The 16,083-nt window shown below is 39.6% G+C and overlaps 1 protein-coding gene across 7 annotated transcripts in view; it reads left to right on the top strand.

The window, feature by feature from the left end:
• The window catches only part of LOC106084784 (insulin-like receptor), a 105,695-nt gene that overhangs the window by 78,006 nt on the left and 11,606 nt on the right, over window positions 1-16,083 (top strand). For all 7 annotated transcript variants that reach the window (XM_059362999.1, XM_059362998.1, XM_059363000.1 and 4 more), the window contains 3 exons: window positions 2,134-3,744; window positions 13,754-14,169; window positions 14,255-14,390. In XM_059362999.1, coding sequence (XP_059218982.1) covers window positions 2,172-3,744; window positions 13,754-14,169; window positions 14,255-14,390 — 2,125 coding nt within the window. In that variant the 5' untranslated portion in view covers window positions 2,134-2,171. The remainder of the gene's footprint in view (window positions 1-2,133; window positions 3,745-13,753; window positions 14,170-14,254; window positions 14,391-16,083) is intronic.

Consider the following 16,083-nt stretch of genomic DNA (forward strand, 5'->3'; position numbering starts at 1 on the left):
TCTAGGCTGGTCTAGACTAAAGCTCCATGTGATAAACATAATCTGGGGCGTATCTTCTTAATGCCGTTAGCCACTTTAGCAGCTGGTCTGTTGATCCGTTATTAAAACGTCGTTCGTCTTTCTGAACGAGGGTAAAGATCTTTAAAAATGTTTAAGATTTTCCCTCAAGGATGCGATCCTAGAGACCGTGTTTTGTTTTTAGTTTTAAGCAGCGCTGTTTAGCTATCTATGCCATGCAGTTACTGGCGGAAACACGTAATTTGTACTGTATAGTACTAATTTAATACGATGTTGAAACTTTTGTACTGTATTGTCAAAAATGAAACGGACTGTAATGTGTTCCTTCCAGAAATTGGTGCTGCTTTTGCCGCTGCTTCCATAATATAACATCAGCTTCCTCCGTCACAGAGCAAACGAAGATGTGTGCGGCAGCAAATGCGGCAACAAGTGATTCACGCATCCAAGCAAATGCAGAACCAACTCCACAATTTGCTTGTAGTAGCTCGCCAACGTTATGCCCATTGTCATCCAGCATGAATCAAATTGCAAATTTTTATGAATCGCCGCCGCTCCCCTTCACATGCAGGCAACCACAAAGGCGATTTCGAAATTTTCCACAAATATTACAGCTATTTGGTATGATTTTTAAAATTCTTTTTACCCTGATGTCAACATTGCTAGAATCCAACGTCAATAGTAGCAGTAGTAGAAGTAGTAGTAGTAGTCAAGGATCCATTATATCACATGTCCACCACGAATTGAAAAACAACGGGAGATCAATTTCCACCAGCGATACGTAATTTGTACTGTATAGTACTAATTTAATACAATGTTGAAACTTTTGTAGTGTTTGGTCAAAAATGAAACGGACTGTAATGTGTTGTTGTTGTAGTCACATTTGCATGTAGAGGTGGCAATCCTCGTCAAGCTTTTATTTTCGAGCAAGCTCATTCCGGTCTATTCGACCGATCACCGCCGGAACATCATGGCCATTGGTTATTTAAGGGCGCCAATATCTCGCCTTGTCGTATCATAGGCACTCTGTATTTAATCAAGAGCCGGTGCCACCCGGGTTCTCACTGAGAATCTCCACTCATTACCGCTGATTGTCATCGACTGCAGTTGCAGCTACTCCATATGGAGCATTCCACAATCCGCAAACTTTGGACGTCCGGTAGCTCCCAGCTAAGCTTGTGCAATGTTCATAGTTATCGCGGGCCGGGACGGACTTTAATAATGGACTTTTTTAAAACAGCGCTGCTTGTCTCAAACTATACAATTTTCAATTAGAATTTTTTTAATTTCTGTTTTTCTTACTCCGAAAGTCAATCTCAGCTCCGACTCGTTTATGGTATTGAACGGTTGTTTCTTTTGGCGCCGAGCAGAAAATGTATCTTTCCATAGCAAAAAAAAAATTTAAAAAAAAATTACGTTCATTTTTTAAGATTTTATTATAAACTAATTTCCACAGTTTTTCTAAGACGGTTAAATTTTTGGGTATTTTCCTACTTTTTCAGTGGTAATTAACCATATGAAATTTTAAAAGTTTTAACAGGTATTAAAATTTATTATAAAAAGTCCTAATCGTTTTTCTATTTCAATTTAAAGCCGTGTGTCTCTAAATTACAAAAATGAGAAAATAAATAATTAAAACATATACACATGTTCATACATACATTTATATCAAATTCAAGTTTCCATTTCGAATCCTTAAGGCTTGCAAATATTTGTTCAGTCATGTAGTTTAATCTACCCTTAAACAAAGGTGAGAAACTGTGAGTTACATCGATCAGCTGTTTTGTTTATTTCACCACTAAAGCATTTAATTGATATCACTGGCAGCTCTCTCCCTCTCTTTCACTCTTTAATGATTTAGGAAATTGATAAAATCTCCTAGTTAATTTGGTGGGTTTTTGTAATTTTGCATTTTGTTGCAGTTTAGTTCTTTGAAATTGTTTATCACAACATATTGCTATTTGTTTAGCAAGGTTTAAAGTAAATTTATCACCCCTCTATGGTAAGTATTTATATTTACATGCTATGTCTTTCCTAGCTACATTGCTCTGCTTAGTTTTTTTCTCCAATACAAATTTTGGTTAAAAATTTCATTTTTATTTTTATGTCTACTTGCAGATATTACAAACTAAAACTGGCGATATAGAGTGACAACGATGACCTTTATCACTACTGATCAGTACAATAGAAGAGATGCTAATTATCTTACAAATAACAACAACAGCAACAATAACCTAATGGCCAAGAAGCGGAAAATGTATTTATACAAACGCAATGCATTACAGGAAGTAAAAGATGATGCCATAGCCTTGGGGAATAGAGCAAGGGTGTCCTCAATGGTAATAGAAACGGCAACAACATCACAACAACAACTATTACAAACATCAACACCATTATTAAACACAAAAACGCCACCGATGACGTCTACACCTACGTCATCATACTACAGTAACAATACCAACAACAATTGCAATAACAGTGACAACACAGCTGTAAGTTGTTTTCGTGTTTCTGTCAATAACAAAAATAGCAAAGTATTGCAAAGTCCACAGCAGGAACAACAACTACAACAGCAGTCACTTTCTCATCACTGTCATCATTGTCATACGATTGGTGGTCAAGATGATGATGAGCTATACCATCCTAAACCATTACGCATCAGTGTTAAAAATTCGCTTCCTCCTACGCTCAATTGTAACACATCGAATCGACAGCATGTACCAACAGCAGCATCAGCAGCAGCAGTAGCAACAACAACAATAACCGAGAATCACCATCGCTACCACCACCACCACCATCATCGCAGTTGTTCATGTAGATGTTCCACTAGATTAGCTGGAACAATTAAAACACCGGAAACTTTTGGCAAGCATGAACTATGGTCTCCGTCCAGGAATTCCTATTATATTTTAAGTGATGTAACTAATGACGCAAACATTGGCAACAACAAAGGATCAAATGAAGCTCAAACTGAATACCAACAACACTACCAACAAAACTCAAGAATGCTTTACCGTTCCTGCTTTTTAACCAATTACAATAACTCAACTCCTTCCAGAAATTGGTGCTGCTTTTGCCGCCGCTTCCATAATACAACATCAGCTTCCTCCGTCACAGAGCAAACGAAGATGTGTGCGGCAGCAGATGCGGCAACAAGTGATTCTCGCATCCAAGCAAATGCAGAACCAACTCCACAATTTGCTTGTAGTAGCTCGCCAACGTTATGCCCATTGTCATCCAGCATGAATCAAACTGCAAATTTTTATGAATCGCCACCACCCCCCTTCACATGCAGGCAACCACAAAGGCGATTTCGAAATTTTCCACAAATACTACAGCTATTTTGTATGATTTTTAAAATTCTTTTTACCCTGATGTCAACATTGCTAGAAACCAATGTCAATAGTAGCAGTAGTAGAAGTAGTCAAGGATCCATTATATCACATGTCCACCATACTAATAATCCTCGAATTGAAAAACAACGGAAGATCAATTGCCACCAGCGACGACGTCGGCGCATACATCTGCTATCCAGCGTTTCAGATTGGAATAGAATTGTTATGACCTTATCATTGCTATGCTTGTTTTTTCTCTCATCGTCGGAAGCAACGACATTGACTATGGAAACGTCGTTGGAAAATTCCATTAAATCGTTTTCAAGATCAACCGAATCTTCATTATCCGTGGAGCCACCTAGAACTGAGGTACGCCTAGGACGGAGAGAAACAGGTGAGTTAATCTTTGTATAATGATAAGATTTAAGCTTGACAAAGGGTCACATTAAGATCTGAAAACGATCTACAAATATGCTTTTGATTTCATTACTTTATTCGGGTTTGTTGAGACTGATTTGTTCCTTCCACGACAACCATTGTCAACTAATAACAAACTTCATATTTGTGTTCCTGGGTTCAAACGGCATGCAGCCACATAACTGAGCAAGGTCGTTCATGCCCATAGGTTGCGGTCGTTGATTATGTGAACGTGATGGCGATAATAAAAATGTTGTTGTAGCAGTGTATTGTACAGTGAGGCGGAATCCATCAGGTCAATCCGGTACGTACAACCGGCTCTCATGGGATTGATGATAACGTGATGCCCATTGGCATCACTATTGCCATTAAAGGCGGCAATAATTCGCCTTGCCATATCGGTTAGACTTTGGACCTAACGAAAGCATTCGACATGATAACCATGCCAAACTATATTTGAGGACATCGCCTACACGGTCTGAAACGTTGGGTCGCGAATTATTTGTGTGGTCGCCAGCCATTTTTGGAAATTAGGGACAAGAAGTTGAAACACCGTAGAGTGAAACAGGGATTTCCTCAAAGCGTGGTATTATCTCCAACACTGCTTAAACTTTACCCATCCTCCATTCCACCTCCTCCAGACGGTATAGAGATCGTATCATATGCGGACTATTGTATGATCATGGCCCCCAGCCATTATTGACATCTGCGGTAGGATAAACATCTACCTCAACGAACTTGTCGCTTATTTTGTTGCAAGAGATTTGAAAATATCTGTCACCAAATCTTCAGCCACATTGTTCACTACAAATACGGGTGGGGTGAATAATGAGCCATGCCACAGCAATTTGCGATAAGGTCAAAAGTAGAAATAAGGTCGTTAAATCCGTTGAGGTAGATGTTTAACCTATCACAAATGTCATCAATGGCCGGTTGGGAACCTGATGCCATGATCGTACAATGAGGCATTGTGATAACAGGGGTTATGTAGGCGTTAATTGATATGAACCCTTCAAGTCAACTGGACCATAGGGCATATTACTTGCTCAGTTACACAGAGACCTTATGATAATCGGCTACTCGATATACTTTTTGGAGCTGTGTGTCGACTCGATAGCTTCCGCTATTAGATTTCATCCCTAACGCGGGAAATTGTGCCACACTCTGTTCAAGGACTACAGGCCAATTAGTGCCTTATCTTTCATCTTGAAGACTGTAGAGAGACATAGGTAAGCAGTTGTCAGCATCGTTACACTATAGCTTGGTCAGTTGACAGTGCCCTTCATGATGTGATAATGGCTTTGTTTTGACGACCTTCTTGATCATTGGGTATTTCGTACGTTTTAAGACCTTCGGTACATGCACTGGGTCAAGAGTCGTTATTGAGTTTTTAAAAATACGGGAATCGTATAACGAATTTTTTGAAGTGTTGCAGCGTCTTTCAAACGGAGGCCTTTGCGATCTTGAAGGCTACAAACGATTTCGATGTAGGAACGACATCCCGGTCGGATTGTCACCATGTACGTAGGTACTCAAGTGGGACACCGTAGTCAGGATCCAGGTTAGCTGCTGCAGGTACTCGGTCAAGAGACTTTATTGAGTTTTAGAATTAAGGGAATCGAATAGTGTTCTGGAGAGTTGCAGCGTTATTAAAGCGGATGTCTTTGCGATCTTGGAGGTTGTAAGCGCTTTTGATGCAGGAACAGCGTCCCGGTCGGACTGTCACGATGTATGTGGGCAGTTATGGGGGACACCATGGTTTTCAGCGCCATGTGGGCTTTATACTGACTATGAGATGTAAGGAGCATCTTCGGATCACAGAGATGGGCTTTATATAACCAATAGCCACATTATTTCCGCGGCGATAGGTCCTTTGGACCGGAACGAGCTTGCTCACCTACAGGAGCTTGACGAGGATCGCCACCTCAACATGAAAATGTAGCTTCGACCACAACAACGAAGAAGGCTATCAGGCTTTGCTTGTTCCCAGGCTTTTAAGAGATGGCGGGAAAAGAGGATATTGACGGGCCAGAAATGGATTGCTGATGGCGTGCGTCTATCTTGGTACAATAGGCGCATTATGTTGTTGGCGGAAAAAGAGTATACTGACGGGCCAGAAATGGATTGCTGATGGCGTGCGTCTATCTTGGTACAATAGGCGCTTTATGTTGTTGTAGCCACATTGAATATGCAGGTAGTGATCCTCGTCAAACTCGTTCCGGTCCAAAGGACCGATCGCCGTGGGAACGGGATGGCCATTGGTTATTTCAAGGCGTCAATATCTCGCTTTGTCGTATCGAGCATCATAGCCACTCAGTATTTAAACAAGAGCCGGTGACACCCGTCCTCTCACTGAGACCCTCCAATCGATACCGCTGATTGTCCGCGACTGCAATTGCAGCTACTCCAAATGAAGTATTCCACTATCCGCAACCTGTGGACGCGCACGGTAGCTCTCAGCTAAGCTTCTTGTGATAACGAAGAACACCATACAGATTCGAGCTCAAAGCTCCAGACTGTGTGATGCTCATAGTGTTTTCTGGTGTGCCTTGGAAACTTGTCGCTCCCTCGGGAGGTTAAGTATGTGGGCGTAATTCTTGATTACAAAGTTTAGACCTTCGGTACATGCACGGGGCCAAGAGTCGTTATTGAGTTGCTAGAAATAAGGGAATCGTATATTGTTTTTAAGTGTTGTAGGGTTTTTCAAACGGAGGTTTTTATTGAGTTTTTAGAAAAAAGGGAATAGGGTTCTTGAGAGTTGGATCATCATTGAAACGGATGTCTTTGTAATCTTGGAGGTTGTAAGCGCTTTTGATGCAGGAACAGCATCCCGGTCAAACTGTCACAATGTATGTGGGCAGTTAAGCGGGACACCATAGTCTTCAGCGCCATGTGAGCTTTATATTGGCTATGAGGTGCAAGGAGCATCTTCGGATAACGGAGAAGGCTATCAGGCTTTGCTTGTTCCCAGGCCTTCAAGAGATGGCGGGAAAAGAGGATACTGACGGGCCAGAAATGGATCGCTGATGGCCATACGAATAGAGAGTGATTTGATGCTATAGGTTGAGCCTTTGGTCAATCTGATCACGTAGGAGGGTGGTGCTTTCCTCAAGGCTGATGAAACTAACGATGGGGGTCTTGAATGGTTTTGTGAGGAGGCAATGAATAACGACTAAAAGCACGTTTTTTCGTCTCTGAAATCTCTTTTGGCTTTTAGCCCTCTCTTGCTCATGGTTTTAAATGTTTAGTTGTTACGTACAAATCCCTTTAACATCTATGCTTGCTCCATCCACTTTTAAATATACGTCCACTTTTAAATATAGCCCGCATGAATACTAATCTCTAGAATTATTGAGAACGGTTTGCTCCTTTATCTCTTAGAATCTTCGGATTTTATTTTTTGAGACCACAGAAAGTTTTTGTCATACGATTTCGATAAAGTTCGGAAAGGTGAGTTTTTTAAGGCGCATTTACATTGGTGTCTAGTACTCATAGTCTCAATTACGAGTACGATTTCCATATAGTCGTCTTAGCGTTCCGAGCCATAAACACCACTTCCAAACGATGCACTAGACTATGTGTATACCCTGGAAGCAATTGTAGGTGTATAGACAAAAATAAAATCCATCACTACAACAAACACATGCATTGGAAAGATGCAGCTAGTGAGAAAAAGTGTCGAACTTGGTTAGTGTTGTATTCATTTCAGTGAATACAACACAGAAATACAATCTACCAATGTACGACCTTTGAAGCCGCCCAGAACCTAAAGATTTCTGATGATAGCCCGGCTTAGCAAGAGTCGAAACGTGTCAAATCGTAGTTGATGTGGTGTATCTCCCGCATATGACTTTCATTTTTCCATTGCATAAAATGTGATCAATAAGCTTATCTCGAAACGAAATCCCGATTGTATCTCTTGACAACACTAAGAACTTATAATTCATACAATTTCGATGTCATGCGGAATGGTAAGCTGCATTAGCCCCTTTTACATCTTCATAGGTCCATTTTTTAATGTATTCCCCATATATGAAGGAGATATACAGCCAAACTAAATGCAGTTTTTTCTTGTTTAATTTAATATTAAGGATCCATAATCCTTTCAGATGTTTAGTTTAGTTTCTTTTTTTTTCTTTCTTCATATCAATGTATTGTAATTTAAAAACTAGCATATGTATCCATAAATGATATTGCTTGTTGTAATCATTCATGTTGAGATCCTTGCGGGGGTGCCAAACAACAAAAGTGTTTAATTGATAAACAAAATTGAGCTGTTAATTATTCATTAAGCAAGACAAATGAAACACACGCCATACATAATCAATTAGTTGCTGTTATGTGTGTCCAACAAAGCCAAACACCACACGCAAAAACCTCAATGGCAGATTGTTGTCTGCCGCTTTCGGCCTGCCCGCGTGCTTGAGAACGAGGCGACTTGTACATATATGTTAGGTACAAAAAACATCGATTATAGTATTATATTGCCTCTAGTTTTCTAAAATATAACAACACAGAATTTTCTACCTCAAAATGCGTAGGTGAGTGTACTAGAACAAAGTTCGACAATGCCACCACATTCGTCTTCATCATCGTCGTCATCAGTGTCAATCTATAGGAGAGCCACTCTAATACACCATAGACACATAATGCCGTTAGGAATAAAATGTCATTGTTGACATATTGAAAGATAAACGCAGTAGCCAACGTTTTGTGGCAAATGCATATATTGTATAATAAATTGGTTTATTATGCATGTCGAAAGGCGTGTGAATCAATTAAATGATTTGTAATATCCTGTATTAAATTTATTTGTGAAAATGGGTAGCAAAGTTTTGTTGTTTTCTTTTTGGGAATTTGTTGTGTGGTGACAACATGAGTTTAAATTATCACTTACACAATCTGGAATTTTCTACACAGAAATAGCAATGGTATTACCAACGCACAAGCCAAAACAAAGGGAACTAGAGAGGAGCTCCCATAGTCAAACAGTCAAACAAGTGTTTACCCATAATCCTATATATTTTCCTAGCAATTGAGGGATCTCCAAGAAAGGCATTACCAACGCACAAGACAAAAACAAAGAGAACCAGATCGCCTAGTGTTCAGCGCAACGTCAAATCAGAGATGTCTCCAATCAGAGATGATAATTTTGATGCTTTTTAAGCACCGAAAATACCGCGGTATCCCCGCCAGTCATTTTTATACCCTCCACCATAGGATGGGGGGTATACTAATTTCGTCATTCTGTTGTAACTACTCGAAATATTCGTCTGAGACCCCATAAAGTATATATATTCTTGAACGTTGTGAAATTTTATGTCGATCTAGCCATGTCCGTCCGTCCGTCTGTCTGTCGAAAGCACGCTAACTTCCGAAGGAGTAAAGCTAGCCGCTTGAAATTTTCCACAAATACTTCTTATTAGTGTAGGTCGGTTGGTATTGTAAATGGGCCATATCGGTCCATGTTTTGATATAGCTGCCATATAATCCGATCTTGGGTCTTGACTTCTTGAGCCTCTAGAGAGCGCAATTCTTCTCCGATTGGGATGAAATTTTGCACGACGTGTTTTGTTATGATATCCAACAACTGTGCCAAGTATGGTTCAAATCGGTCCATAACCTGATATAGCTGCCATATAAACCGATCTTGGGTCTTGACTTCTTGAGCCTCTAGAGGGCGCAATTCTTATCAGATTGGAATGAAATTTTGCACGATATCCAACAACTGTGCCAAGTATGGTCCAAATCAGTTCATAACCTGATATAGCTGTCATATAAACAGATCTGGGGACTTGACTTCTAGAGCTTCTAGAGGGCGTAATTCCTATCCGATTTGGCTGAAATTTTGCAAGACGTTTTTTATTGTTACTTTCAACAACCAACTATGTCAAATAAGGTTCAAATCGTTTCATAACCTGATATAGCTCCCATATAAACCGATCTGGGATTTTTACTTCTTGAGCCTCTAGAGGTCGCAATTATTATCCGATTTGCCTGAAATTTTGTGAGACGGATTCTCTCATCACCATCAACATACGTGTTTATTATGGTCTGAATCGGTCTATAGCCGAATACAGCTCCCATATAAATCGATCTCTCTATTTTACTTCTTGAGCCCCCAAAGGGCGTAATTCTTATTCGAATTGGCTGACATTTTACACAGGTCTCCAACATATAATTTAATTGTGGTCCAAACCGGACCATATCTTGATATCGCTCTAATAGCAGAGTAAATCTTTTCTTATATCCTTTTTTCGCCTAAGAAGAGATGCCGGGAAAAGAACTCGACAAATGCGATCCATGGTGGAGGGTGTATAAGATTCGGACCGGTCGAACTTAGCACGCTTTTGTTTGTTTTTCATTCATTAAATATGAGAAAATATTATAGTTCCCAACTAAATAAAAAAGAAGAAACGAGTTAAAAGGCGTTAAGTTCGGTCGGGCCGAACTTTGGATACCCACCAGCTAGGACCGGGAAAAAATGCATAATTAATGCTATGGGGGCAGCTTCATCGAAATATGGTTCGATTTGGACCAAATTTTGTAGAACATAATATTGGTCTTTGTGGTAGCCATATCCGAATATAGACCAATCTGAACCATATACGACACGGATGTCGAAAAGCCTAACATAAGTCACTGTGTCAAATTTCAGCGAAATCGGATTATAAATGCGCCCTTTATGGGGCCAAGACTTTAAATCAAGAGATCGGTCTATATGACAGCTATATGCAAATCTGAACCGATCTGGGCCAAATTCAAGGGGGATGTCTAAGGGCCTAACGTAACTCACTGTCCCAAATTTTGGCGAAAGCGGACAAAAAATGCGCCATTTATGGGCCAAAAACCTTATATCGAGAGATCAGTCTATATGGCCGCTATATCCAAATCTGAACCGATGTGAGCCAAATTTAAAAAGAATGTTGAAGGGCCTAACACAACTCAATGTACCAAATTTTGGTGAAATGGGACAAAAAATGCGCCTTTTATGGGCCAAAAACCTTTTATCGAGAGATCTTTCTATATGGCAGCTATATCCAGTCTGGACCGATCTGAGCCAAATTCAAGGGAGATGTCGAAGGACCTTACACAACTCAATGTCCCAAATCTTGGTGAAATTGGACAATTAATGCGCCTTTTATGGGCCCAAGATCTTAAATCGAGAGATCGGTATATATGGCAGCTATATCCAGTCTGGACCGATCTGAGTCAAATTAAAGAAGAATTTTGAAGGGCCTAACATAACTCAATGTCCCAAATTTCGGCGAAATTGGACAATTAATGCGCCTTTTATGGGCCCAAGACTTTAAATCGAGAGATCTGTCTATATAGCAGCTATATCCATATCTAAACCTATCTGTGCCATATTCCAGGAATATATCGAGGGGCCTAATTTAACTCACTGTCCGAAATTTCGGCGAAATTGGACAATTAATGCACCTTTTATGGGCCCAAGACCTTAAATAGCGAGATCGGTCTATATGGCAGCTATATCCAAATCTGGTCCGATCTGAGCCAAAGTGAAGAACGATGTCGAAGGGCCTAACACAACTCACGGTTTCAAATTGCAGCAAAATCGGATAATAAATGTGGCTTTTATGGGGCTAAGATAAATCGTCGGATCGGTCTATATGGGGCCTAAATCAAGATATAGTCCGATATAGCCCATCTTCGAACTCAAACTGCTTACGGACAAAAAAAGAATCTGTGCAAAGTTTCAGCACAATATCTTTATTTGTAAAGAGTGTAGCGTGATTTCAACAGACAGACGGACGGACGTGGCTAGATCGTCTTAGATTTTTACGCTGATCAAAAATATATATATATATACCTTATAGGGTCGGAAATCGATGTCGATGTGTTGCAAAGGAAATGACAAAATGAATATTTCCCTAATCCTTCGGTGGTGGGTATAAAAAAACGTAAACATATTTGAAGCATTTATAGAAAGCCCTTGGTCCATATAATATATTCCCCAGCGGTGAATGACGCACTATTTTTCAGTCCGCCACAGTGGGCTCATCTTTCTCTAAAGTGAAATTTCTCTGATGGTGAAAACGGGAAATTTGAAGCGTTTGTGATATATTGGGTTGCCCATTGGGTGAAAAAATTTGTCAACGCCGACTATATGAAAAATCCGCAATTACTTTTTGGGCAACCCAATATTTTGGGGTTTTATTGTTTTTTTTGCGGAATTTGGAGCTCAAATCGTTTTTTTATTATTAAATATTTGCTGTTAACTTCATAACAGAGCTATGTTAACGTGTTAACATTACGCTGAAAATTGAATTGGTTTGTGTCTCTACTAGTTAAAGTTAACTTTATCTTCACGGACATCATGTAAATGTTGCTACAAGAACAATACTTATATGCAAAGTTGAAACATTACCAATATTACAAAACCTGGGTCAGAATTCCGAATAAGTTCTTACTCGAAGGATGGTGTAGTTTCAATTGCCTAACCCAGATATCCTATCCCAGAATCACTTTCTGATTCGATTTAGCTATGACCGTCTGTCCATGTTAATTTGTGTACAAAGTACAGGTCGCAGTTTTTATCCGATTGTCTTAAAATTTGGTACAGGCTTGTTTTTCGGTCTAGAGACGAAGCCTATTGAAATTGGAAAAAATCTGTTTAGATTTGGATATCGCTCCATATATATGTTCGTCCGATTTTCAGTAAAACTTCAATGAAAAGGTCATTTGTTAACCGATTTTCTCGAAATTTTGTTTTGACCCTCGAGGGATTTCTTATGACTCTCGACTTTACTGGCGAATTTCATGAAAATAGCTTCAGATTTAGATATAGCCCGATTTTCATTCCTAGAGGCTTTGCTAGCGCATTTATTTACCAATCTTCCCAAAACTGTGTACAACAATTTCCTCGACGACTTCCACAATATCTATAAAGTTTGCTAGAAATCAGTTCAGATTTAGATATAGCTCCCATATATATGTTTGTCCGATTTGCAGTAATATTACAATAAAATGGTCTTTTGTTTACCGATTCTCTCGAAATTCGGCAGGAAGGATTTTCTTATGATTCTCGACATTAATGTTGAATTTCATAGAAATCGGTTATTATTTAGATATAGCTCTCATATAAATATATCGCCCGATTTTCACTCCTTGAGCCACTGCAAGCTCATTGTTTGATCAATCTTGCCAAAATTTTGCACAACGCTTTCAACGATGACTATCACATTATCTGAAAAGTTTTCTCGAAATCGTTTCAGAATTATATATAGCTCCCATATATATGTTCGTCCGATTTTGGGTAATTTGCATTAATGTTGTCATTTGTCAACCATAGTTATTACAGTTTGAACATATTTGCTCGCCAAGGTCCATCAAAATTGGTTCAGAATTGGATATAGCTCCCACATTGTACTTATAGGGCAGGTGTAGGCTATTATACAGTCGGCATGGATTTAGCTATGTTAGCCCTTCGTTCTGTCGCATTAGTTGCGCTTATGTTCGCTGACCAACTCATTATTTTCTATATTCAGATTTCAAATTCTAGGGTCACTAGGATTAAAACGATATCTGGAAATTTTCTCCCAGCAACATGAACATCTGAGTGAGGTGGGAGTTCACTGAAGCGAAAGTTTGCCGTATTCTCTATAATCATCTTTCTTCTGATTGAAGATCGTTTGGCATTCAGAGGTTATAAAGTCGAATGGTTTGTCAAAGGTGATGTTCTAACTAAGGGGTTACGCAATGGAAACGCTTTGCCCCTCTGGTCATTAGCTTAGAAAGAATGACTAAGCTCATGGCGAACATTAAAGTCTCTTAGTACCAAGTGATTGTAGCCCGGTGACAGAATATATGCTGGGCCACCTACTTCCAGAACTCTGAATAATTTTGCAGTCGAAAGAAATATTTTGCAGCATTTTTTATTTTATTTACATTAAATATTGACCATATGTTTGGTCAAACACCAACACCAAATAAATAACAACATTATTTTCTTTTTTTTTCAGTTTGCAAATCACTTGACATACGCAATAGTCCAAGTGAAATGAAACAACTGGCCAATTGTACCGTCATTGAAGGATTTTTGCTGATAAATCTCATAAATTGTGGCTCATTTGAAGATTACACTGAGACGTTTCCCTTGCTAACCGAAGTTACCGATTTTATAATTGTCTATCAAGTGTATTATCTTCGATCTTTGGGACAAATCTTTCCGAATTTACGTATTATACGTGGCCGTACAAATTTCGAAGGCTACGGTTTGTTGGTCTATTTGAATTCACACCTAGAAGAATTGGCTTTACCGAAATTGACCATGATTGGATCTGGTGTGCGCATCGATAGAAATGTTATGTTGTGTTTTGTAAAAACAATCGATTGGACACAAATTGTTCGTTCAAATTCTTCGGAAATTTATGTTGACGTAAGTATTTTATTTCAACCTCACTGGTTTTGATATATGATCTCTAATGAACGTTTATTATTTATATATTTATATTTATTTTTAGAATAATCGCGATCCTATTGAATGTCCCTCTTGTCCTGGTGACCAATGGGATGTTTCATCAATTAGTCCAAACGATCTGAATTGCAAACCTCACCATGGCCGTAGAAATTGTTGGAATAGTAAACACTGCCAAACAAGTAAGTAAAAAAAAAGACATAAAATTTAGATCGAAATTGGGTCTATATGACTATTTGTTCCCAAAAATGTTGTAAGTGCTTAACCTTCGCCTTAACAATAGCCACTCGGGTGAACAGATGCTCTGGACAACAATAAATAACACGTCAACCATATGTTTATAAAGGGTGATTTTTTTGAGGTTAGGATTTTCATGCATTAGTATTTGACAGATCACGCGGGATTTCAGACATGGTGTCAAAGAGAAAGATGCTCAGTATGCTTTGACATTTCATCATGAATAGACTTACTAACGAGCAACGCTTGCAAATCATTGAATTTTATTACCAAAATCAGTGTTCGGTTCGAAATGTGTTCATTCACCGTAACGTTGCGTCCAACAGCATCTTTGAAAAAATACGGTCCAATGATTCCACCAGCATACAAACCACACCAAACAGTGCATTTTTCGGGATGCATGGGCAGTTCTTGAACGGCTTCTGGTTGCTCTTCACTCCAAATGCGGCAATTTTGCTTATTTACGTAGCCATTCAACCAGAAATGAGCCTCATCGCTGAACGGTGAATGAACACATTTCGAACCGAACACTGATTTTCGTAATAAAATTCAATGATTTGCAAGCGTTGCTCGTTAGTAAGTCTATTCATGATGAAATGTCAAAGCATACTGAGCATCTTTCTCTTTGACACCATGTCTGAAATCCCACGTGATCTGTCAAATACTAATGCATGAAAATCCTAACCTCAAAAAAATCACCCTTTACTATAATTTAAAGTGTGGTGAAGGTGAAAACGGGGGTTCGTGTTGTTGTAGCCACATTTTCATGTATGAGCAAGCTCGTTCCGGTCCAAGGAACCGATCGTCGCGGGAACAAGGTGGCCAATGGTTATTTAATTAATTGCACCTCATTTTTAATGTCATACTCGTAATCTACTCCTAAAAACGTTTCATTTGAGTCCCATATTGACATGATCGTCCAATACGTCTATTTGGATCGGTTTTGGGCTTTGGGCGGCCCCCTATGTATCAGGCTCCAATGTTAAAACCATATTCGCGCTCTACAGCCGAATACCTTTTATTTGAGTCCCATATTAAATTTTGGGCGGTACTTTTGGGGCAGTTTTGGGCTCGGGCGGGCACCTGAAACTTGAACCCAATTTTTAATATCACATTCATACTGTACTCCCGAATACCTTTCATTTGAGTCCATTATTGCCGCGATCGGTCCCCTGTCTCACCCTCTTCAGGACCCGGTGTCCCATCAGCAACCCATAGGTGAGAATCGGCCGAACCACAGCGGCGTACATTCAGTAGGCCGCCCCTAGTCTAAGTCCCCAACTTCTGTCTATCGAATATGTAATATGAGTAGGACGCATTTAGCCCACGTTTGACTCTCCTCAACGTTCCTTCTCCAGCTGAACTTGGCGCCAGCAAAAATTGTGACGTCATCCACATAGGCAACCATCTTCAATCTGTCCTCTTCGAAGAACCTGAGAATCGCATTGATAGTCAAGAGGCACTAGATATGTGATAAAACCCCTGGTTTCGGTGTCCCTCTGGTCACAATCTTCATAATCGAGCCCTCTGTCAGTCAAGTACTAATTATACTGCCACACGGCATAGCATCAATCCAATTCGCCAGAAGAGGCCCGACATGGGATGGGTTTGAGCTCCAATATGTATGGTGTTCATTGT

The sequence above is a fragment of the Stomoxys calcitrans genome, chromosome 2, assembly GCF_963082655.1.
Source record: "Stomoxys calcitrans chromosome 2, idStoCalc2.1, whole genome shotgun sequence".
Classification (NCBI taxonomy): Eukaryota; Metazoa; Arthropoda; class Insecta; order Diptera; family Muscidae; genus Stomoxys; species Stomoxys calcitrans.